The following is a 25222-nucleotide window of genomic DNA, read 5'->3' on the forward strand; positions in this document are numbered from 1 at the left end:
AAAGGTGCTTTTTCAAGAAGCAACTGGACTTTCTTGTTTTTGTTTGAAGACATTTTGTTTCTCATCCAAGAAGCTTCTTCAGCTCTGACTGGATGGTGGGGAATGGAAGGATTCATATTCATTGCAGACAGCTGGAAATCTGCATCCTTTTAGCTGGTCGTTGAAGCATTTGGAGGTTTATCTGTGTCCTCAGGGTCACCTGAGTAGACCCTAAAAGGATGCAGATTACCAGCAGTCTGCAAGGAATATGAATCCTTCCATTCCCCACCATCCAGTCAGAGCTGAAGAAGCTTCTTGGATGAGAAGTGAAACGTCTTCAAAAGAAAAAAACCCAAGAAAATCCAGTTGCCTCTTGAAAAAGCACCTTTGGGACAACCATGACCTGGATGACAGAGAATCTCCATAGACATCTTCCAATGAGTGCTGCACTTGGTTGAAAGTTTGTTTCTGGGTCTTGTTCAAGATGTTAGTTATCACCTTTAAACCCTTCATGGCATGAGTCCAGGCTACCTGAGGAATCATTTCATCTCAATGGGATTGGCCTTTTACTCTGGCAGAAGGAGACTGCCATTGGCTCCATTGGTCAAAGAAGATGGGTTGATGGGATCCAGGAGAAGGGCCTTTTCTGCTGTGTCCACACACACACACACACACACACACACAGAGAGAGAGAGAGAGAGAGAGAGAGAGAGAGAGAGAGACAGAGAGACAGAGACAGAGACAGAGACAGAGACAGAGACAGAGACAGAGACACAGAGAGAGATAGAGAGAGGAACATCTGGTGTGTGAGATTACCCCTGATCCTTCTGGATTTCTGAAAGCATCTCAAAGAGTCTTCCAATTGCCCTGGGTCACCAATGGGGTCATTCTACAATGGAGGTGGTCAATGAACTAAGAAAGAAGACCCCCACCTCCATCCTGCCCGCGTACTGGTTCCTACTCTACCCAATCTCTGTTAATATTTGCAATATTTGTAACGTATTAATATTTGTATACTCTTGCTTTTGTTCTATTGCAAGTCACCCAGAGTTACTATAGAGAGATATAGGTAGCATAGAAATAAATAAGAGTCTCTCAAAATATAAATGCCAGTGGCAGGCAAAGCCGAGGGAGTCCATTGACCATTTTGAGGTCCTCTCCTGACCAGTTACTAAAAATGTTGCGGAAGCTTGCTGGCGCATAAAATGGCTGCCATGATGAGGTGTGACCACTCATAAATTTTTGCTAGACCAATTCTTGAATACAGCTCATCTATCTGGAACCCGCACTGCATATCGGACATTAATATAATCGAACGAGTCCAGAGATATTTCACGAGAAGAGTCCTCCACTCCTCTGCTCGCAACAAAATACCTTAGGCCACCAGAGTTGAAATTTTGGGCTTAGACAATTTAGAACTTCACCATCTTTGGTCCGACTTAAGTATAGTACATAAAATTATCTGCTCCAATGTCCTACCTGTCAATGAATACTTCAGATTCAAACACAACAATACACAAGCACATAATAGATACAAACCTATGGTAAACCGCTCCAAACTTAATTGCAGAAAATACGACTTCAGTAACAGAGTGGTCAATGCCTGGAATGCACTACCTGACTCTGTGGTTTCTTCCCCAAACCCCCAAAACTTTACCCTTAGACTGTCTACTGTCGACGTCACCCCCATTCCTAAGAGGTCTGTAAGGGACGACCATAAGCACACCAACATGCCTACCATCCCTGTCCTAATGTCCCTTTTTACTCGTATCCTTTTTCATGTATTCCTAGTTATGTTTATACTTATATCTGTTATCTAATACATGCTTGGCAAAATAAATAAATAAAATAAATAAATAAAGTAAAACACTAGAACTCTGGTATCTGGGCTGCAGGGATTCAGACAACGACTCGAATTAAGAATTTTGAGTAATTCTTTGCAGCTATCTGGTGATTATTTTGAGTGCCCCCGATCTGGGAGCCCTGAAACATCCCCTGGGCAGAAGAAAAATGTCATGTGTTTCCTTCACTTCTTTTCCGTTTTTTCCTCCCCAGTTCAATGAAAACGCTTCTAAGCTAAGCAGCAGAAAGAGTCCTCTGAACGTGTTTATTTTCTAATCAAATGAGACCAGGGGATCTGTTCTGAGTAAAGGTGCTTGGGTACTTTGTTCTGCACTTTCCCTCTATTTCCTTCCTTTTAATTAAACCTGCCTTTAAAAAAAGAAAACCATGCCGCCTATTCCCTAACATTTTCCACAAATCAACAACACATTTGTGGTATTGTGTAAGTAGCTGCCCTGCTGGAAACTTCCTCCATAAATATTCACAAGTCGAGCCCAGTCTTTTGATCAGTTTAGCTGAATGGTCTGTTTTCTTTATTTCTCGCTTTAATAGCTGTTTTAATTGGCTTCAGTTTGCTTTGCTTTACTTTATTGGCTTTTTTTTTTTCCTGAGCGTGTTTTACTTGGTGTGATGTTCATCTATATCTTGTACTTTGCTGTGATCTTCTCTTTTATCTGGGAGTATAAAAGTGTCTTCCCTCGCAACAAAATAATCAATGGTACAATTCATGTCAGAAATCTCTGTTGAACAATCCAAGATGGCCACCAAAACTTCAGTGTCATTTCTCAGAATTCTCTGCTTTCATTTTTTTCCCCGTCTTCTCTTACACCTGTTTCTCTCTCTCTCTCTCTCTCTCTCCTCTTCCTTTCTAGGAGATGGTCAAGTTGATTTTGATGAATTCATGACGATCCTTGGGCCTAAACTGGTCTCCTCAGAAGGGCGGGATGGCTTTTTGGGCAATACAATTGACAGCATATTCTGGCAGGTTAGTGGAAAGGTGTTTTTCATGTATATTTAAAGTCACAGTTGATGGACACGTGATTGCCTCAAAGACTTCTTCTACCAGCCGTGTTATCACTAAATGACTCGAAGTTGGTACATTGCATTATTTCTATATTGACACCGTGATTCGCATGATGTCGTGGTGGCTTCTATGGACACTGATTGTTGGAAGAAATGTCTATCTGGGTTCAGATCCAAGTGGGGAAAAAGACACTGGAAACATGGAGACTGCTTGGAAAGATGGTTTAATGGTAGACAGGATCACATGGCTTGAGTTTCTGATCAGAATCACATGGCTTGAGGTCCTGGCAGAAAAGGGCGATCATATGCTTCAAGATGTTGGGTGAAGAAGAAAAAAGGGCCAAGATGCTGAGAGTCCCTTGGTTTTATACCGTCTCTTGGGCCCCGCCCTGGGGCCTCCCGCTCCTGTGCAAGAAATGCACTCTGATTGGCTGTAAGACTCCCATTATAATGGTAAGGCCACACTTGGAATACTGCATTCAGTTTTGGTTGCCACGATGTAAAAAAGATGTGGAGACTCTAGAAAGAGTGCAGAGAAGGGCAACAAAAATGATTAGGGGTCTGGAGGCTAAAACATATAAATAACAGTTGCTGGAAGTAGGTATGTCTAGTTTGATGAAAAGGAGGACTAGGGGCAGTGGTGGGATTCAGCCAGTTTGCACCACTTCGGGAAAACCGGTTGTTAACTTTCTGAGCAGTTTGATGAACTGGTTGTTGGAAGAAATAATTACGGCAGAGAACCGGTTGTTAAATTATTTGAATCCCACCACTGACTAGGGGTGATATGATAGCAGTGTTCCAATATCTCAGGGGCTGGCACAAAGAAGAGGGAGTCAAGCTATTCTCCAAAGCACCTGAGGGTAGAACAAAAAGCAATGGGTGGAAACTAATCAAGGAGAGAAACAACTTAGAACTAAGGAGAAATTTCCTGACAGTTAGAACAATTAATCAGTGGAACAACTTGCCTCCAGAAGTTGTGAATGCTCCAACACTGGAAGCTTTTAAGAAGAGATTGGATAACAATTTGTCTGAAATGGTGTAGGGTTTCCTGCCTAAGCAGAGGGTTGGACTAGAAGACCTCCAAGGTCCCTTCCAACTCTGCTATTCTATTCTATTCATGTTCATTCTCAAAGTTTTAGTACAGTTAGTCCTCAACTTACAACCACAATTGTAAGAACTAAATATTTCTATTGCCAAGTAAGGCAATTTTTAAGAGAGGTGCGCCCAATTTTACCACTTTTTGCCATGGTTGTTAAGTGAATCACTTCAGTTGTTAAATGAATCATGTGATCATTAAGTGAATCCATTTCCCCCCATTGACTTTGCTTGTCGAAAGCTAATTGGAAAAGTTGCAAAAAGTGATCACATGACCCCAGGACAGTGCAACCATTGTAAATATATGCTGGATGCCAAGTGCCCTTATGTTGATCATGTGACCACGGGGAATGCTTCAACAGTCATAAGTGTGTTTTTTAGTGGCTCTGTAACTTTGAATGGTCACCAAATAAATGTTTGTAAGTCGAGAATTATCTGTAGAGATTTTTTTTTAGCTTGTATATTTATTGCAAGGTTGTGAAGAGAATTGGCTGCCCAAAGAAGATCTGAATAGGTCTATGAAAAGTATTTTTTTGGAATATCTTTTAATTCTTTAGAGCCGTGGTGGTGCAGTGGTTAGAATGCAGTATTGCAGGCTGACTCTGCTCACTGCCAGGAGTTCGATCCTGACCGGCTCAAGGTTGACTCAGCCTTCCATTCTTCCGAGGTCAGTAAAATGAGGACCCAGATTGTTGGGGGGCAATATGCTGACTCTGTAAACTGCTTAGAAAGGGCTGTAAAGGACTGTGGAATGGGATATAATTCCAAGTGCTATTGCTATTGCTATCTTTTCCTTGGTTTTACTGAAAACATTGTATGTTAGAGGTAATTACAGACTGATGGAAACATAGATGTCCAAGAGAGGACACTCTTTCACACCCCTTTGTCTATTTTATTTTATAATTGAGGTTCAGTGTGAGAACTCTGTGCCTTCCCTTTGAGAAGGTTTTCCTTGGGTTGGGTAAATCTGAAAGCAACGTTTAGAAAAACGGTTGAAAAGATCACGTAGATAGAAAGGCATGGTCTTCAGTTGAGGCTAGGTGACATAAATCAGATGTCATTAAAAGGAAATCTTGGTATGACTTGTGTTACATGAAGAAAGTGACTTTTAGTAACACTGGTTTTTATTTGCAGCAGTGAAAGAAATGGCACTTATCTACGCATTTAAAGAATCTGGTTTCCTGCTGTTTTTATTTATTTTGTTTCTATTAGGAGAGTTTAAAATGTGCTTTGATTTTATTTCATGGCTTCTGTAGTTATTCATTCTGAATTGCCTGCGAAAAGGGTGGGCGGGGGGGGAGATAAAGATACGAAATTGTCGTTTTACAACGGTGGCAACTTTAAGTTGTGTGGACTTTAACTCCCCGAATTCTCCAGCCAGCCTGAAATAAATGAATACTAGTTTGAATTCCACAGTTACAGAGTGCATTAAAAATCATTCACAATGTAAATTCTAAGTCTTACTGAGTTTTAGTGGATTTAATTTAGAGGCCAGGAACAGCAGGGAAGTTCAAGGGGATTCATCACCTACAGAAAAGAAATATTGCTGTTGCTCACTCACTTTCTCCATATTGCCACTCTTTTTTAACATTACGGTTCACCCATGGCCCTGGTTGTTATTTCAGGAAGCTACACCGGTTGCTTGCTTGTGGAATAGGTCATAGGAGAAGAAATATACTTCTGGGTTCAGTTCCAAGTGGGGAAAAAGACACTTGAAACATGATGGCTGCTTGGAAAGATAATTTTAATGGTGGACAGGATCACATGCCTCGAAGAGCTTGGGTGAAGAGAAAAAAGGGAAGAGATGTTGGGTGTGCCCCAGTTTTATGCCCTCTCTGGACTTTTGAATTTGAGCTTGTATTCTGATTGGTTGTCAGACCCCCATTGGGCCATGCAGGGGCAACTCTGTAGGCAGTCCTGACTCCCAAGCTTGGTTGACTCTTGCTGGGTGATGATCAGTGGTGGGTTTCAAATTATTTTTACTACCGGTTCGGTGGGTGTGGCTTGGTGGGCGTGGCTTGGTGGGCATGGCTTGGTGGATGTGGCAGGGGAAGGATACTGTAAAATCTCCATTCCCTCCCCAATCCAGGGGAAGGTTACTGCAAAATCCCCATTTCCTCCTGATCAGCTGGGACTCGGGAGGCAGAGAATAGATGGGGGCGGGGCTAGTCAGAGGTGGTATTTACCGGTTCTCCGAACTACTCAAAATTTCCACTACTGGTTCTCCAGAACTGGTCAGAACCTGCTGAAACCCACCTCTGGTGATGATGTAATGAATGGGGCTTTGGGCAATTCCTATTATGGCTCTGCCTGAAGGAGGTATATCCTTGTTATGTAGAATAGACTAGCCCAGGCCTTAATGGCCCATTGACAAAGGTGTTGGGGGGCTGAGTTTCTGCCTCCCTTTTAGGGGAAATATTCTTCCTTTTAATATTTCCTAAAATATCTCATTTTCTTAGGAGAGGGGTGGGTGCTAACTTCCTACAGGAGCACACCCCAACTTGCAACTTTCTGCTTATTGTTTTGTGTTTCCTTGTAATTGCTAGTAGGTGAGAATTCTACAGAGCACACTGTAGTAAGTAGCAGCCAGCCAAACAGACTATTATACTCTATATAAGAGAATAAAACTAAATTAAATTAAAACAAATTCCTGTTCCAGCGCCATCTTGTGGTAAGCTGCTTGAACTGTAGGTGCCTTTTTCTCGCTGAACTTCAGATACGCCTTCCCTGGACAAGGATGTTTATATATATATAATATATTTGTTTTCTGAGGTTTTCGCGGGTGTTTGTATGTAGGTCTTTGGTTATTCGGGTTTTCTCCCGCGTAAAATTGGAGGTGTCTTGGCAACGTTTCGACGAAGTCTCATTCGTCATCTTCAGGCTGGTGTTCTCGGCTTCGTGCTCCTAGAAGCACGAAGCCGAGAACACCAGCCTGAAGATGACGAATGAGACTTCGTCGAAACGTTGCCAAGACACTTCCAATTTTACGTGGGAGAAGACCCGAATAACCAAAGACCTACATATATATATATATACACACACACACACACACACACACACACACACACACACAGCTCAAAAAAATAAAGGGAACACAAGCAGAAGACATCCGAGATCTGAATGAATGAAATAGCCTTATTAAATACTTTGTTCATTACATACAGTAGTTTTGTGTTCCCTTTAGTTGTTTGAGCAGTGTATAAACTACTGTATGTAAAGAACAAAGTATTTAATAAGGCTATTTCAGATCTCGGATGTCTTCTGCTTGTGTTCCCTTTATTTTTTTGAGCAATATGTGTGTGTGTGTGTGTGTGTGTGTGTGTGTATCCATCCCTTCTTGGGCAAGGATTAGTATGAAAGTTTTTCCTTCTTTGAAACATCTGTCTTTCTGTGCTGCAGTATATTCCATAGTTTGGTCTTGATGTTTGATTTCTTCAACGCTACGCAGGTAGTCTTCAATTTAGGACCACAACTGAGCCCCAAATTTATGTTGCTAAGTGAGACATTGGTTAACTGAGTTTTGCCCCATTTTGCAACCTTTCCTTCCACAGTTGTTATTGTCAACTCGCAAAGCACCCTGACCTGCTCTCGAGTTGCCATAGGCCAAGGGGGGTAGGAAACCGGCGAAATGGCACACCAGCCAAAGACAGATGCACATTCCACGCTTATCTCTCTCAAGGCTGTATCCCAGGGTTACCTATAGCAGCCGAAGGGGAGTGACCCCTACAACCAATGAAATTGCTCCATTGGCAATTTGTGATTGATGGCCCTGGAGGAAGGGGGGAAACAGGGACATAATTGGAACGTAAATTATGTAGGGTCAGAGCTGGCTTCAGTTGGGAACGTGTAGACATGAAGCTCCTAATAAATAACTGGATTTCTTTTGAAGCTTGGCTTGAGACTCATGATTTAATTAGGGCATCTGTTGGAACCCTGATAGTTAAGTGTATCAGTGCAGTTGATAACTTGAGCAAATTGTTAGGTAAATCTGGCTTCCCCATTGATTTGGCTTGCCAAAGAGTTGCAAAAGGTGATCACATGACCTTGGGACACTGCAACCATCATATATATGTCTATGGAGCTTCTCAGTCATCCAGGTCATGGTTGTCCCAAAGGTGAAAAAAGCACCTTTTCGACATCATATATATGAATCAGTTGTCAAGCATCCAAATTTTGAGCGTGTGACTGAGAGGATGTTGCAACAGTGTGAAAAGTCATAATCACTTTTTTCAATGCAGTTGTAACTTTGAACTGTCACTAAACAAACTGTTGTTAGTCGGGAACTACCTGTAGTATATTCCACTGTCTCTATGTTTGACTTCTTCAACTCTCTATCCTAATTTGTCACTTAGTTTTAACTTATTCTTCAGTGCTGGCTTATCCTTGGTTTGGGCCAGTGGTGGGTTTCAAAAATTTTTACTACCAGTTCTGTGGGCATGGCTTGGTGGGTGTGGCATGGCTTGGTGTGGCAGGGGAAGGATACTGTAAAATCTCCATTCCCACCCCACTCCAGGGGAAGGATACTGCAAAATCCCCATTTCCTCACGATCAGCTGGTACTTGGGAGGCAGAGAATAGATGGGGGCAGGGCCAGTCAGAATTTTTACTACCGGTTCTCTGAATGACTCAAAATTTCTGCTACCGGTTCTCCAGAACTGGTCAGAACCTGCTGAAACCCACCTCTGGTTTGGGCCATCCCAGATTCCTTTCCCTCTTTCTCTTTACACGCTATTATGGAATAATTATTGTTGAATTGTAGATCTGCTACAATTCAAGTCCGTCTTTGAATCCTGAAATTGTGCTCATTTGCTATTCAGCCGACAAAATTTCTTTTCATGTTGTATGGTGCAGAGGTGTGATTGTGCATCTCTACAGCTACACAATTTATCATGTTCCTTCATCTTGGAAATAAATCAAGTACGCCAGGCACAAGCGATAGAAGTCCTCCATTCCTGCAGCACCCCCAAACCCTCACACAGAGGAAAAGCAAGTGTCAGAAGTTGAGGCAAGCAATAAATAATACTACGCCTGAGGGGGAGAAATGGTTTTTGAAGGCAATATTAGAGAATGCCACAGTGTCAACTCATCACTGTATTTGTTAAGGCTAAAGAGTTTTGACAGCTACAAATGAAGGGGATAAAGAGGCTCTGTGTCATTGATGTGAATGTAACAACCTTGTGGATGTGCTTCCCTGCACACGGATGGCTCAGAAAACTGAACTATCCTTAAATGAAGGATTAGTGATGTCTTTCACAGGTGCACTAGAGGCTTTTGCAAGCAGGTTCCTCCAGAAAACTTTTGATTGTGGGAGCCATACTTCTGTTTTTGAAGTGGGCAACTTCAGCTCTTACGGGCACTTGGTAGCCCATAAGGAGCCTCATTTGACCATAATTCCTGGAAATTAATCATGGTTTCCAACCATTAAGAAGTGGGAAAAAGATGTACGTTGAGTACAGGTAATCCTCAATTTACGATCACAATTGAGACCAAAATTTCCATTGCTAAGCAAAACAATTGTTAAGTGAGTCATCACGTGACTGGACACAATTTTATGACCATTTCTATCATGGTCATTAAGTAAATTCACCCAGCTGTCTTTCAAGTCTAATGTCAGGGTTCCAAGTAACAAATCCATGGCAAGCAAGACTCCGGGGCAGTTAAATTCCTCAAATAATACTTTTATTGGAAATATCATATTGGCACATATCTGGTGAAAACCGGCTCTGAAAACTCCTGTGGTTTTCACCTAATTAAAAGTAAAAGTTTTTCTACTTTCTCAAAACAATCAGTCATAAGGTCCAATCATCGTGCGGTCTGACAACTGGGCAGCATCACTCTGCCTTCCTCCGATCAGGTGTGAGAATGTCCTTGGTTCTCAAGAGAAAGTATTTTGTTTTGGCTACAAAATCCCCTCTATCTCAAATCCCCCTTCCCTATCCCTCAGCTCCAGTGTGGCAACACTAAAGTGGTCAAAATGGCTTTGGTCAGGCCAGCTTTAGGGTTGACATCTAAAGTGGTATTAGAATTCACAGTATCCTTGTTCCTAGGTAGGTCAGCACCTTTACCACTAGACAAACAGGATCTATATACCTCAGGCAACATGTTGTGACCCCGGCCCCGGGGGCTGATTTATCTTCGCATGTTGATTTGGAGGATGATATGGAGGAGGAGGAGGAAGCTGTCACGAGCTATGTGCCGGAGGGGCCGTCTTCACTGGTGAGTCAGGAAGAACTGACAGTTGCTGATGTGCCTATGGATCCTAGCCAAATTGAGGAGGAAACAGAGGCCGTTAACGACGAGGGGGAGCCCCTATTGGATGCAAGAGAGAGACGTAGGAGACGTTGTAGAGAACAGCTATTGCCACGTCCCAAGAGGTGTGGTCAGGAGACGTAAGGCCACATCCTACAAAGTATAAAAGGGGTATGATTGGGCTGGAAAGGCGTGGTGAACAATTTGTTGGTGTTTTGGATGCAGTGGAGTTACAACTGTTAGTTTGGAGTTTTTGACAAGAGTCTGCATTCCTGCATTAGCCTCTGGCCATCTGCCAAGATCTTTGGAACATTGGCCAGTAATTATTGGACTGATATACGCTTTGGAAGAGAATTATTTATTAAAGGGCCAACTTCAGTCTCTCTAGCCTGTGTTTGTTACTGCCGGGCTATTTGAGCCTCTGCAAGGCCACTCATGGGAGGGGACAGAACACAACATGCTCTGTAGACATACAGACTTGGGATGAAGTGATGAAAACTAATGCATCTGATAGCAGTGTTCCAATATTTGGGGGATTCCTACAAAGAAGAAGGGGTCAAATTATTTTCCAAAGCACCAAAAGGGAAGACGAGAAACAATGGATGGACACTAACCAAAGAGAGAAGCAACCTAGAACTGAGGAGAAATTTCCTAACGATGAGAGCAATCAACCAATGGAACAACTTGCCTTCAGATGTTGTGGTTGCTCCATCGCAGGAGGTTTTCTAGAAGAGATTGAACAGCTCTTTGCCCAGAATGTTATAAGGTCTCTGGCTCGAGCAGAGGGTTGGACTAGAAGACCTCTAAGGTCTCTTCCAATTCTATTATTCTATGTTCTATGTCAGAACCCAGCTGAGAAGATTGCAAATCATTGTGATATGACTACAAGACGCTGCCACCATTGTAAATGCCAGACAGTTTTCAAGCACACATGATTGGAGCATGGTGCGAAAGTTGTAATTTTGAGGTCATAAAGCACTTTTTGCCAGGATGTTATTTTGAACCATAATTAAATGAATAGTCAAAAGTTAAGGACTGTCTGTTCTGCCCCAGCTACGGACCCCAAAGAACGCAGCACACACAGAGTCCATTCAAACCTTAGTTTACTAAATAAACCAGTTTTTTACAACAACGGCTGTTAATTAACTGCATTAACAGCCACCAAGAATTCAAAGAATAATGCTGAAAGCTTACTATGGTTGGCAGAATGCCCAGAAGCAATTTGCAGGAAGCTGATAAGATAAGCAAGACAAGACACGAAGGTATGTGAATGAATTTAATTTAATTTAATTTAATTTCCAATTTATATACCGCCCTGCTCCCTGAGGACTCAGGGTGGTGTACAGCCAAGATAAAAAACATAGAATACAAATATTAAAAAACATTTAAAAATATATATAAATTTTGGCCCGAAAGTTAAGAAATCACAGACTGATTAAAAGAATTTAAAAATTTCTTCTTAAGCCAACCCAGCTTGCTGGAAAAGATGGGTTTTAAGGGAACGACGGAAGGCATTGAAATTGTTCCCTGCAAATTGCTTCAGTCGGCGTTCCTCCTTAAATAGGCTAAGGGAGTTTGCCTATTTGCCCCAAGCCTTACTCTCAAGGAGACCTCCTCCTGAGGAGCCACTCCTGCCTTTTGGCAGCTCTGTGCGCCCATGCATTGAGGAAAGGCTCCTCCTCTTCATCTTCTTCACTTAAGGGAGCTTCTGGAGGTTCTGAAGGCCCTGGCTGAATCCCTGCCTCTGGCACCACATCTTCTCCAGCCTCCTCATTGTCTGACTCGAGTGCCAGCTGCCCAGGCTGCTGGCACAACACCACACCAGCCTCCTCGCTGTCTGAATCAGCTACTAGCTGCACAGGACGCTGATGGGCCACAACACTGTCTGTATGTGAGAGATTGTCTCTTCTGTTTGGAATCTGCTGGTACAGTTAGTCCTCGATTTATCATCAATTGCTTAGTGACAGTTCAAAGTTACGACAGAACCCGCAAAAGGTACTTAAGACCTGGTTTCAAAGTTAAAGCCATTGCAGTGCTCTCGCCATTGTTCATCCTTATGACCGACCATGGGGATGCTGCAACACTCCCCTACCCATCCTGCCAGGTCCCCCCAGGTCTCAGCCTGTTCCCAAGCCAGCCATTCAACAGGCAAGGAGGTCTAAAACCAATCAGCAGAAATGACTCTCACATGGAGAGCGAGTTACTGTCTTAGAATCAGTGGTGAAATCCAGCTGGATCTATCCGGCTCATGCGAACCAGTAGGGCCGGTGGTGGGAGGCTCCGCCCACCCGCCGGGACGTCATTATGTCCCATTTTTGACCCTCTGCGCATGCACATTTCCGAACCGGTAGTGAAAGTAAGTGCATTTCACCGCTGCTTAGAATTGTTTTGGGAGGGGAAATTGAGCACTGCTTTATGTTCCTGGTAGAGAGATGGAATGCAAACAAATAAATATTAGTAATACCAGGAACAAGTACAAGAAAAAGGACTCACATTTTAAAAACATTACAGTCCTCGTTCCATCCTAATAGATTCCAAGCTGGAATAAATGCATAACAAAATAAAAACAATATATCATTTTATCCTCTTATTTGATATCTGAATTTGAAGCAACAAAGCATCGGAGTTGCGGATAAAGATAATAAAACCGATTTTAAATGCCTTGGCGGTTTTTTAAGTACTTTAACCTAATGCTGTTGTGCAGATATAAAGGCAGATTGGGACAAATAACTGCTGTGTAAATCAATCTGTGGTCTGGAGGCAGTGGATATGTAATGACGTACCCCTGACTCTCCTGGTTTACACGTTCTTTATGTTTAAGCTAAACCTGAATCTGAGAAGTATCCTAACGGAGTCTTCAATTTACAGGCACAATTGGAACCAGAATTTTCATTGCTAAGCAAGGCAGTTGTTAAATGAGTTGTGCCCAATATTACAGCCTTTGTTTGCCGTGGTTGTTAAGTGAATTACTGCAATTGTTAAGGGAATCACACAGTCTTTAAAAGCCGTTCCAGCTTCCCTCATTGACTTTGCTTGCTGCAAGACAGCTAGGAAGGTCACAAATGGCAAAGTTATGGCTCACCAGCTGCCAGCGGAGCTGGCGGTAGACTCGGACGATGGGGAGGTTGGGGAAGAACTTGGGCCAGTTCTGGAGTCTGGGGAAGGCTCTGATGGATGCTCAGCATCGGACACAGAGATAGTGCCAGGGCCGTCCGGCATTTATTTATTTATTTATTTATTTATTTATTTATTTATTTATTTATTTATTTATTTATTTATTTATTTATTTATTTATTTATTTATTTATTTATTTATTTATTATTCAAACTTCTATACCGCCCTTCTCCTTTTGGATTCACGGCGGTGAACAGCCAAAATAAAAACATTTATACATAACATTACAATTAAAAATAGATTTAAAATAATTAATAAATTTGGCCTATAATTTAAAATTTGTCAATTTAAAATCAGTATCAAAATTTAAAAAACCAACCCTAAAATCAAGACAGACTGGCTAACTGAAAAAAGTAAGTTTTTAGGGCCCGACGAAAAGTCCGGAGGTCGGAGATCACTCGTATCTCTGGGGGTAGATTGTTCCAGAGGGTAGGTGCCACCACAGAGAAGGCTCTCCTCCTGGGGGTCGCCAGCCGGCATTGTCTGGCCGACGGCACCCTGAGGAGGCCCTCTCTGTGGGAGCGAACCGGCCGGTGGGAGGCTATTGGTGGCAGAAGGTGGTCCTGTAAGTACCCCGGCCCTAAGCCACCGGAGAGGCAGCTGCCTTTGGAAGCTGAGATGAGTGAGGAGGAAGAACAGCTGGGGCCTGTTCCAGATGCACGTATATCAGAGGTCAGTTTCAGCAAGTTCTGATCAGTTCTGGGGAACCGGTAGCAGAAATTTTGAGTAGTTCGGAGAACCGGTAGTAAAAATTCTGGCTGGCTCCACCCCCATCTATTCTCTGCCTCCCAAGTTCTAGCTGATTGGAAGGAAATGGGGATTTTGCAGTAACCTTCCCTAGATTGGGGAGGGAATGGAGATTTTACAGTATCCTTCCCCTGCCACACCTACCAAGCCATGCCACACCCACCAAGCCATGCCATGCCCACCAAGCCACACCCACAGAACCGGTAATAAAAAAAAATTATACCCACCACTGACGTATATGCAGAGCAGATAGTAGAGGTGAACAGCGCAGGACAATGAGCCTGCTCGGGAAGCAAAACAAATGTGGATGCTGACTGGCCCCTCCCTGGCTAGGGAATAAATAGAAGGAAAGGGTGATTTCCATGCCTCCGCTGTTCTACTTACGGGGCTACCTTAGAAGGTAAGCAGCTGAGCTTCAAATGGCTATATTTTGAATGCTGCGTGCAAGCCAGTGGTGGGTTTCTCCTGGTTCGGCCCGGTTTGGCCAAGCCAGTAGCTGTGACAAAATGACGTTACCTAACCGGTTCTCTTTGTTCAGGAGCTGGGCCCTCCCACCCCCGTTATCCTTACCTTTTATTTGGCCCCACCCCCAATCTATTCGCTGCCTCCCGAGTCCCAGCTGATGAGCTAGAAGGAAAAAAAAACCTGTTTAAACACTTGTCGCGGGGCTTCAAAGGGCCGCCCTACAGCTGATCAGTGTTAAAAGGCAGTGTGGTGGTAGACCAGTGCGCTCGAAAAACAAATGGGTAGACCGGTGCCTCCAAAAACAAATGGGTAGACTGGGACGCTCCAAGAACAAATGGGTAGACTGGTACAGCTCTGCAAGCAGTTAAAAGCCTGGTAGACCAGTACCTCTGCTATATCCTAAAGAATTGTCACATGACCATCAGAACCGGTAGTAAAAAAATTTAGAACCCACCCCTGGTGCAAGCATGTTAGCTGCGTGCAAAGCGCACACTCACCGAACTAGTTGTCAAACCGGTTGCAGCCCACCATGATCTTATATCCTGCAAGAATACCTTTGATACCATTAACCAACAATATTTGCCTATCTCAGGTCCTTGGGAAGGAGTCGATAAATGGATAAAAATGCCAAATCCAGTCTTTAATATCTGGCTGACTCTGCAACCATCCATAATAATGATAGGACACCTGACTTGTTTTGTAAGGGCTTAAAAATAGCTTTTGAGAACAGTTCTCTGAAAGAAAATCAAATGCATGTATGCTTTTTCCACGTCTCTGTGATGGGCATCACTAATTCCTGAGTAAACCTGAGCTCTCAGCGGACTTAGTACACAGTAGTTTAATTGAATCTACAGCTATCATTTAACAGGCTGTAATTGGATTACTGCTGTCCATGTTAGATGCCCTTCTTCTGATGTGAGTTTGTATTTTACTGATTTTAAGTTCAAGTAAACTGCCTTGAGGGTAAGAAGCAATGACAAAACAATTAAAAAAAATAGTTGCCTGCAAAAAATATATATATGCACTCCAAGCTTCACTGATCCACTTGGTACTTTTCAGATGCATCAGACTTCTTCACTTCATCCCCAATCTGTATGTTTACAGTCGCATGTTGCCTGAGGTATATAGAGCCTGTTTGGTCTAGTGGTTAAGGTGCTGGCCTAGGAACCAGGAGACTGTGAGTTCAAATCCTGCTTTAGACCTGAAAGCCAGCTCGAGTGACATTGGGCCAGTCACTCTCTCTCTCAGTCCAGCCTCACCACTCAAGGTTGTTGTTGTGGGGAAAATAGAAGGAGGAAGTGGGGTGTTAAGTATGTTCTCTGCCTTGAGTTACATATGAACAATAAAAGAGGTGGAATAATAATCAACTAAATAAATGTATATAGGAAATGAGATACAAATAGGTTGGGGCAGGAAAAAACACATGAGATAGAAACTGGAGTGTATAAATCATTGAATAGGAACATCTCATGGAGAACTTGCTGGGTGATGATGTTGTCGTGACCAGATACCAGTGATGGCATTCAAATTTTTTAACAACCGGTTCGGTGAGCTCACGCTTTGCAATGAAAATGGAGCATTTAGAAGCTCAGTTGCTTACCTTCCAAGTCAGTAACGGTAAGTAGAACAGCGGGGGGGGGGGAGGGAATCAGCTGTGCTGCTTGATTGAGATGAGCTAGAAAGCAGGAAATAAAGGACAGGATAGGGTGGGGGCGGGTGGGTGGCGCCAGCTGATCGTCGGAGCTACCGGTTCGCTCAAACTGGCTGAATACCAGATACTATATGGAGAGAAGAATATTAACGACTTCAAAAAGTGGAGAGCAAACAAAGCAATCATCCTTTTTAGAAATTCATGTATCCTTGTGGCATAGGAAACGTCTAAACGCTAATTCATTGTCATCAATAGTCATCAAAGAATCAAAGAAGTATTTTTCATCACAAACAGCAAGCCGTTTCTGACAAAGAGGTTTTGCAATCCCTAAGCCATTCCAAACCAATTTTCTACTTTTCTTTTTCTTCTTTTTTTCCTTTTCCTTTTTGTTTCTTTTGCAGTTATCAACACCTTGTGCTAGGCAGAGTGAGCTCCGCAGCAGATATATAAAACAATCTGCTATGAGTAAATTGAGGTTTCGTCCAATCTGGGGATTAAGCTTTCAAATTGATTTGGAGAGGGATGGAAGGTGTGAAGTTATGATGTGTTGCCTCTGAAAATGGAAGACAAAGTGGTGTTGTTGTGGGTTTTTTTGTTTCCCTTATGAACAATTGGCTGACATATATATTGTCACAGGGGAGATTGCTCTCAGGGAGTAAATAACTCCAGTTTATGGTATGATTACATCTATGAGGACAAAAGAAATGTTTCACTTAATCCAGGAGTGAACTTTTTCAACCAAGACCAGGAAAAAAAATATATAAAAATAAAAATTTCCGCATCAAAAAGACATGATCAAAAAGACTCAACTATGACAAGCTAAACCCCAATTTTGGAAGATACCACCAGTCAACAAAAATGGTCTAGACCTGTAATTTTTCCCAACTCTTATATGAAATTATAGGATTCCGTGAGAACCTAAGAGAGTTCACTGGAAGATTAAGAATCCAGCCAATTTTCTATTATTTGCCTTATTATTATTACAAACTTTTATTGATTAAATACGAAACTCAGTCAACTGAACATTTAAAAATCTATCACAAATGTTATTGACTGGCACTGATAGTTGATACGGGTTGCTGCCAGTATCCTCAGTATCAACCAAGTACCTTCTTAAGATGCACAATGTTCTGAGTAGTGCATTTTTTTGCAGTTCTGCTAGTATTATTGCAGTAAGTTTCGATGGCCAGGTCGCAATATTTCATGATTTTTTCCCAGTTCTTTTTCTTCGACCCTGGCATCTCCTGGTACCGCGATGTCAATACATTGTACGTTTCGGTTTTCAACAACTATGATATCTGGCTTATTATTATTATTATTATTATTTACTTTTTTCATTAAACGTGAAACTCAGGCAACTGAACATTCAAAAATGCATCACAAATACTATTGACTGGTGCTAATGGTTGATACGGGTTGCTGCCAGTGTCCTAGGTATCAACCAAGGACCTTCTTAAGATATACGGTGTTCCAAGTAGCGCAGTTTTTTGCAATTCTGCTGTTGTTATTGCAGGAAGCTGCAATTTGTTGATGTATCTTATAAAATTCTTGGACGTGGCACCAAGTGCCCTGATGACAATGGGTATCACTGTTACATGTTTCATCCATAGCCGTGTAGTTTTGATGGATAGGTCGCAATATTTCATGATTTTTTCCAGTTCTTTTTCTTCGACTCTGGCATCTCCTGGTACCGCGATGTCAATAAATTGTACGTTTCAGTTTTCGACAACTGTGATATCTGGTGTGTTCCAAGTGACGATCTGTCTGTATTTGAAAGTCCCACAAGATCTTCACCTTCTCATTTGCTATAACTTTTTCCACTTTATATTCCCATGACTTTTTTGATACAGATAAATCGTATTTTTACATAATGACCAGTGGATTAATTTAGCAACTCGGTCGTATATTATTAGTATTAGTATTAGTATTAGTATTAGTATTAGTATTAGTATTAGTATTAGTATTATTACTTAGATGTACAGATAAGTAATGTGTGGTCCTCCAGGTGTATTATAATTGACATTGTCTGTGTCCATTGCCACACTAAATGAAACAAACATAAGATTCTATCCACCAACATCTGAAGAACTTTTGGGTCTCCACCTAGCCTACACAATGTAGGCTATCTCTCATACTATACATAATATATTTATGAAGCTATGTATTATCAGGGACTGTGATAAATAGCTTGTGTCCCCTTGAAGCCAAGGAACCTCTAAGTTTCCTGAATTGTTGTCTTACAAGGACTATATTGCATGGTAAGTGAAGTTTGATCCAGATATACATTCACTGACATGGCAGCCTCTGAAAGATTTGCACATCCTTAGCCACATCAGGAGAGGAGAGGAGAGGAGAGGAGAGGAGAGGAGAGGAGAGGAGAGGAGAGGAGAGGAGAGGAGAGGAGAAAGGACTAGAAGAGGTATTCTAGTCCAGCCATCTGCCCAAGCAAGAAGACCTATACCAGTGATGGCTAACCTTTTTGCCGTTGCGTGCCAAAAGCGGGGGTCACATGGGGGGTCACAGGTGCGTGTGTCCACATCCATAATTCAATGTGCCCCGCCCTCCCATGTACGCGCATGTAACCCCACACACTTCCCCCTGCTTTTGGCACGCGATGGCACAGTGGGCCCGCTAGGCCCATTTTTTTTCCCCTCCCCAGGCTCCAGAAGCTTTCTAGGAGCCTGGGGAGGGCAAAAAACAGCCTTCCCCATCCCCCCGGAGGCCTTCTGGAGGCGGAAACAGCCAGTTTCCCAACTTTTGGTGGGACCGGAAGGCCTGAAAATCAGTTGGCCAGTGCACGCATATGCGCTGGAGCTGAGCTAGGGCAACTCTTGCGTGCCCATCAATATGGCTCCACGTGCCACCTGTGGCACCCGTGCCATAGGTTCGCCATCGTGGACCTATACCATTCTGGGCAAATGGTTTCCAATCTCTTCTTAAAAACATCCAGTAATAATAGAGTAGAATAGAATAATCTTGGGTCTAGATTGTAAAGTTTTTAAAAAAGGCAAAAAATTAAAACCTTCTTGGTAGAGTTAATGGATATATTCATGAAGTCACCAGCAGTCAAGCTGAACCTGAAAGAAGCTGTAATAGAAAAGGTAGGGAAATTTAAATTCAAAGTCAGTACATGTTAGGCAGCATTTCTACCTGTTAGCGAAACTTGCAAATTAGAAGTGAATGAAGATTTTCCAGTTGAATAAAAAATCGGTTAAATAGATGATTGGATTAGTAGCTGGAACTTTTTATTGGTTTTAGATTGCCTCACGCACCCCTAATTCCAGTTAGATTACTAGTCCAACATTTTATTTCCATCACTGACCCAAAATTGCTGGAAAAGCAAAATGCCTGTGAACTTTCCAACTAGTGAACCCAAACCAAAGAAACACTCTCGGGAGCTTTGAATCCCCAAAAGTAAAACTTTATTGGATACACCATATTGGTACTGAAGAAACGAAACCAGCTCTGGTTTTCCCACGCAATTGCTTGTCTAGTTAAACAATAGCTTCCCAATCTCTCCACCACTGGGTGATCCCATTGTACAATTATAAGACATCCATTTGTTATGGGAACAGTTCCACTTTCTCACCAGCACCTGCAGTTATGACCTTGATGGTTTCCATGCTCTCACAGTTTCTCCATACATTCTCTGCATTCCATATTCCCCTCCCTAACTCCAGTTCATTGGCAAGTTGAGACACATTAAACTTTGAAAGAAACAAAGTGGTTCAATCTTGACAGTGCCATATATAGTATATAACACTCTGTTTTATATAATGTCCTACTTACATCTTTTTAACTTTATTCAGTTGGCCACTGACGAGCAAGGCATCAATCTAAGGCTGAACAGATACCTAAAGATTCCTTTGGGAGTAAGATCTATTGAATTCAATGGGTCTCATTTCTGAGAAGATAAATGTAATCTTGGTTATTGAAAGAATCACCAATGTTCTCCAATTCCTAGCATCTAATGTTTAGCAGCTATTTTTACCTCCAAGAATCCCACAGCAATTTATACAATAGTAAGCATTTAAAGATGGGGGGGGGGGAGAATGAAATTGCCAATCTTTGGATTGAATTTTACAAAGGGTATGTGTGTGTTTGTGTGTATGGAGAGTGAATATTAAAGTTGCTATAGAAACATACTTATATAGCATATCCTACAGTATCTTGAGAGTTACCTTTTCCTTTTCTAACTAGCAAATTGTACCTTGGTTGAATAGGAACCAAAAATATTGCAGAATAAAAGACTTGCCATCTCCTCCCCCCTTCCTAGGTCAGCCTGCACCCTCTCTTCCTCCCTGCCTACTCTTCCAAAGCCCAAGGGGCCCGGGACTGCCTCATCCTCATCCCCACGTTGTTCCTCATGAGCCATAGGGACTGCGCCTTCCCTCTTTGTTGGCCCCCGGCTCCATCTCCTCCTCGGCCCCAGGCTTCGATGAGGCCATGACAATCCTTCTCACAGTTACTACTTTTGTGCCAGGTACCACCTGTTCCATTTGATTTTTCTTACCTAAATGTACAATCTTACTTTTCTCACCATGATGTTTCAGCCATCCAAGATAGGATAGGTCAGGAAATACTCTTTGATTATTGCAGGGTACGATAATAGCAATAGCACTTAGACTTATATACCACTTTACAGTGCTTTACAACCCTCTCTAAGCGGTTTACAGAGTCAGCATATTGCCCCCCAACAATCTGGGTCTTCATTTGACCCACCTCGTAAGGATGGAAGGCTGAGTCAATCTTGAGCCTGGTGAGATTCGAACTGCCAAATTGCAGGCAGCTGGCAGGCAGCAGAAGCAGCCTGCAGTACTGCACTCTAACCACTGTGCCACCGTGGCTCTTTATAGAATAGAATCTTGAAAGCCTTCAAAACATTTTTACTTCTTTACCTTTATCTTATACCAAACAGAATCGCAGTGGGGTTATCCAGGGACATTCCCCTATATTCTTTTCACTACCCTAGGCTTGTTTCTATGTCTTCAGCCTATTTTCCTGAAATCATCTGCATGTCAGTCATGTAAGAGAAAGGGCTGATTAAACTAGCTAAATCTGATTAAACTACGGTAACCAGGAGTTAAGCTAACCAAATTTAGCACATCAATCAATACAACTGCTAGTTCTTTGTATAACCTGTCTGTTGTGTAAATACCATTCTATTTCTCTCTCTGTTTTTCCCCTTTCACTCCCTTTATCTCCCAAGCAGCAAGCTGTAGGGAATGAATACATGCATACATATTCATCGCTCTCTTCCCGTGCAGTGTTATGCAAAGCATAGAACTGGAGTGAAAAGTTGTACGCAAAGGAAATGAAAAGCAGAAATGACCCGAAGTGATCTCTTGTAACAGGTCTTTGAAATTGGTTGAGGCTCTCACGACCACATTTGGCCTTTGAAGACTCGGGCCTCCTGAGTAATCCTTATAAACTGATGAAGGATCAATAATGGAGAATATTGTAGCTCACGGTTGACATGAGGGATCCTCGGTGCTCTCTGAGCTTGCTTGTTTTCTTGCAGACATTTCATTACCCTAAAGAATAAAATAGAAAATTAGAATAGAATAGAATAGAATAGAATAGAATAGAATAGAATAGAATAGAATAGAATAGAATAGAATAGAATAGAATAGAATAACAGAGTTGGAAGGGACCTTGGAGGTCTTCTAGTCCAACTCTCTGTTCAGGCAGGAAACCCTAAACCATTTCAGACAAAAGGTTGTCTGATCTCTTCTTAAAAGCTTCAAGTGTTGGAGAATTCACAACTTCTGGAGGCAAGTTGTTCCGCTGATTAATTGTTCTAACTGTCAGGAAATTTCTCCTTAGTTCTAAATTGCTTCTCTCCTTGATTAGTTTCCACCCATTGCTTCTTGTCTTGTCCTCAGGTGCTTTGGAGAATAGTTTGACTCCCTCTTCTTTGTGGCAGCCTCTGAGATATTGGAACCCTGCTATCATGTCTCCCCTAGTCCTTCTTTTCATCAAATTAGACATATCCAGTTCCTGCAACTGTTCATCTGCTTCAGCCTCCAGTCCCCTAATCATCTTTGTTGCTCTTCTCTGCACTCTTTCTAGAGTCTCCACATCTTTTTTCCATTATGGTGACAACTAGGTAATATTATCAGTGCTAGTAAGGAGTGCTATTTGCTATCACTTTATATTCTGGTGACTTGCCTGTCTGTGGGTGGGAGCAGTCTTAGAGATTCTTTGGTTGGGCTGTTTACTGGTGGCTCTTTGGCAGTTTCTTGATTGGGGTATTGCTTTCTTGATTGTTGGTCTGAAGTTAACCTTGGAGTTAATCTATGCTGATCTGAGTGCTGATTACTGGCGGAGAAGTGCTGGAGTCTTTTGTTCTCTTTTGGGCTGGTTGATTGTCTCTTTTGCATTTTCTATAGATGTTGTTAATGTCTACTGTCTATTGATGGCTTATTTGTCAGATTGCCAGGCTTCTAGAAATTCCTTGGCATTTTTAGATTTAGCCTGGTCTAAGATTGTCACATTTTTCCCAATAGAAATTATGGCTAAATCTGTCTATATGTTGTGTGAAATGAAAGAATTTTCATCATGATTTCGGACTGCCAGTTGGTGGTCATGGATGCGTTCTGCCAGTTTTTTGCCTGTTTGTCCTACATAGTGGTTGTTGCAGTTCTTACATTGTGTGTTGTAGACCAGGGGTCTCCAACCTTGGCCACTTTAAGACTTGTGGATTTCAACTCCCAGAACTCTGGGAGTTGAAGACCACAAGTCTTAAAGTGGCCAAGGTTGGAGACCCCTATTGTAGATGACTCCTGGTTTCCCTCCCCCTTTTGGGGTTGTTGGGTTTTTTTGGGCTTTAGTTGGCTTGTATGCTACACTGATTCCATGTGGGTGTAGTAGTCTGTTGGTGGTTTCTGAGATATTCTTGATGTATGGCAGAGTAATTCTTTTTAGGATTTGTGTTAGTTTGCTCAGGGGTGAAATTCTACTGGTTCGCTCCAGTTCGGGTAAACCTGGTAGTTAAAAAAAGCTACCAGTTCATCCAAACCGGTATTTCCAATGATTAGCTGTGCCGCATGGTTAATATTAGCTAGAAAGCAGGAAATCCTGCTTTCTAATGAAGCTAAATTGTAGAGCACAGCTGTTTCCCCCCCTTGCTGTTCTACTTACCTAGTGAAGTTTTGTTTTTTTGCGTGAAGTGCGTGTTTGGTGTGCATTGTGAAGCGCGCATTTGGTACGCACCACGCATGCGCGGGCAGCAAACTGGTGGCGATCCATGGAGGATTTCACCATTGGTTGTGCTGTATTGGGTTGAGTGGTCAGTCACTTTTTGATAAAGTTGCTGATGAAGGATCCTTGTAAATTCACACAGTGCCTTGATTACAGAGTCCTTAGTGCTCTCGGAGCTTGGTTGTTTACTTGCAGATGTTATATTACCTGAATAGGGAATAGAATAGAATAGAATAGAATAGAATAGAATAGAATAGAATAGAATAGAATAGAATTAGAACGGAATGGAATGGAATGGAATGGAATGGAATGGAATGGAATGGAATGGAATGGAATAGAATAGAATTCTTTATTGGCCAAGTGTGATTGGACACACAAGGAACTTGTCTTTGGTGCATATGTTCTCAGTGTACATAAAAGAAAAGATACATTCGTCAAGAATCATTAGGTACAACACTTAATGATAGTCATAGGGTACAAATAAGCAATCAGGAAACAATATCAATATAAATTGTAAGGATACAAGTAACAAAATCAGTATCATCAGTATTAGTGAGTGTGGGTTTTTTCCAGGGGTGGGCTGCTGCCGGTTGTAACAACTGTTCGCCCGGAACTGATGTGAGCATACATGCGGCATCGAAAAACCCGCAATTATATAGGACATGATAGCACCAGAGCGGGTGGGCAGAGCTAGCCCTGGTCAGAACTACTGGTTCACCGGATCCAGCCCGCCACTGTTTTTTCCCTGTTTATATACAGTAGCTTGCCCCACCAGTATTGGTAGGGTTTTCTCCTTGGTTGTTTCTTGATTACAGTGTTGTTTTCTGTTGTGTTCTTCTTTTCTATTGGAATGTGTTCACTGTTTGGTGCCTCATCATTTTGTAATCCCGTCTTAGCCTGATAAAAGTACAGGTAAATCCTTGACTTATAACACTTCACTCAGTGAGCATTCAAAGTTACAACGACATTGAAAAAGGTGACTCATGACCATTTTTCACACTTAGGACCATTGCAGGAGCCACACAGTCATGTATTCAAAATTCAGATGCTCAGCAAACTGACTCATATTTATGACTGTTGCAGTCTCCCTGGATCATTCAATCACTTTTTGTGACCTTCTGACGAGCAAAGTCAACAGGGAAGCCAGATTCACTTGACAACTGTGTAACTAACTTAACATCTGCAGTGATTCACTTAACAACTGTGGCAAGCAAGTTCATAAAATGGGGCAGAACTCAAAGGTTAACAAATATCTCACTTAGCAACAGAAATGTTGGGCTCAATTGTGGTTGTAAGTCAAAAACTACCTGTATTGTCTCAATGTGAATTTTGAGGTAAAAGAAGAGTAAGTTAGATGTAGCAGTTAAGGTGCTGGCCTAGAAACCAGAAGACTCTAAATTAGGCATGGAGGCTGGCTTGATGACTTTAAGCCAGTGGTGGGATTCAACCAGTTCACACCACTTCGGCCAAACCGGTTGTTAAATTGCTGGCCGGCCCTGCCCTGCCCCTTCCAGAAGTCCCCACGCACCCCATTTTGACTCCCAGGTAAATGCAGGGAGACCTTCTAGGCCCAAAACGGTGCACTGGGGATGGGTGCAGTGCCCCCCTCCCGTGGCTCATTTTTGCTTCCAGGAGGCTGCAGGGAGGCCTACTAGGCCCAAAAAGGGGCACGGAGGGGCATGCCCCCACAGCCCATTTTTGCTCACAGGGGGTACAGGAGGCTGATTGCTGCCTGTCACACACCCCTGGCTACTCCCACCATGGCCATGTCCACCCAACCAGTTATTAGGGCAGA

At 42.4% G+C, this 25222-nt stretch overlaps 1 protein-coding gene across 2 annotated transcripts in view; it reads left to right on the forward strand.

The window, feature by feature from the left end:
• CALN1 (calneuron 1) overlaps positions 1-25222 on the forward strand; it is a 307225-nt gene that overhangs the window by 231137 nt on the left and 50866 nt on the right. For both annotated transcript variants that reach the window (XM_070945568.1, XM_070945577.1), the window contains one exon: positions 2694-2806. In XM_070945568.1, coding sequence (XP_070801669.1) covers positions 2694-2806 — 113 coding nt within the window. The remainder of the gene's footprint in view (positions 1-2693; positions 2807-25222) is intronic.

The sequence above is a fragment of the Pituophis catenifer genome, unplaced genomic scaffold (genome assembly GCF_029215685.1).
Source record: "Pituophis catenifer annectens isolate HBS135680 unplaced genomic scaffold, rPitCat1.0.hap2 SCAF_1, whole genome shotgun sequence".
Classification (NCBI taxonomy): domain Eukaryota; kingdom Metazoa; phylum Chordata; class Lepidosauria; order Squamata; family Colubridae; genus Pituophis; species Pituophis catenifer.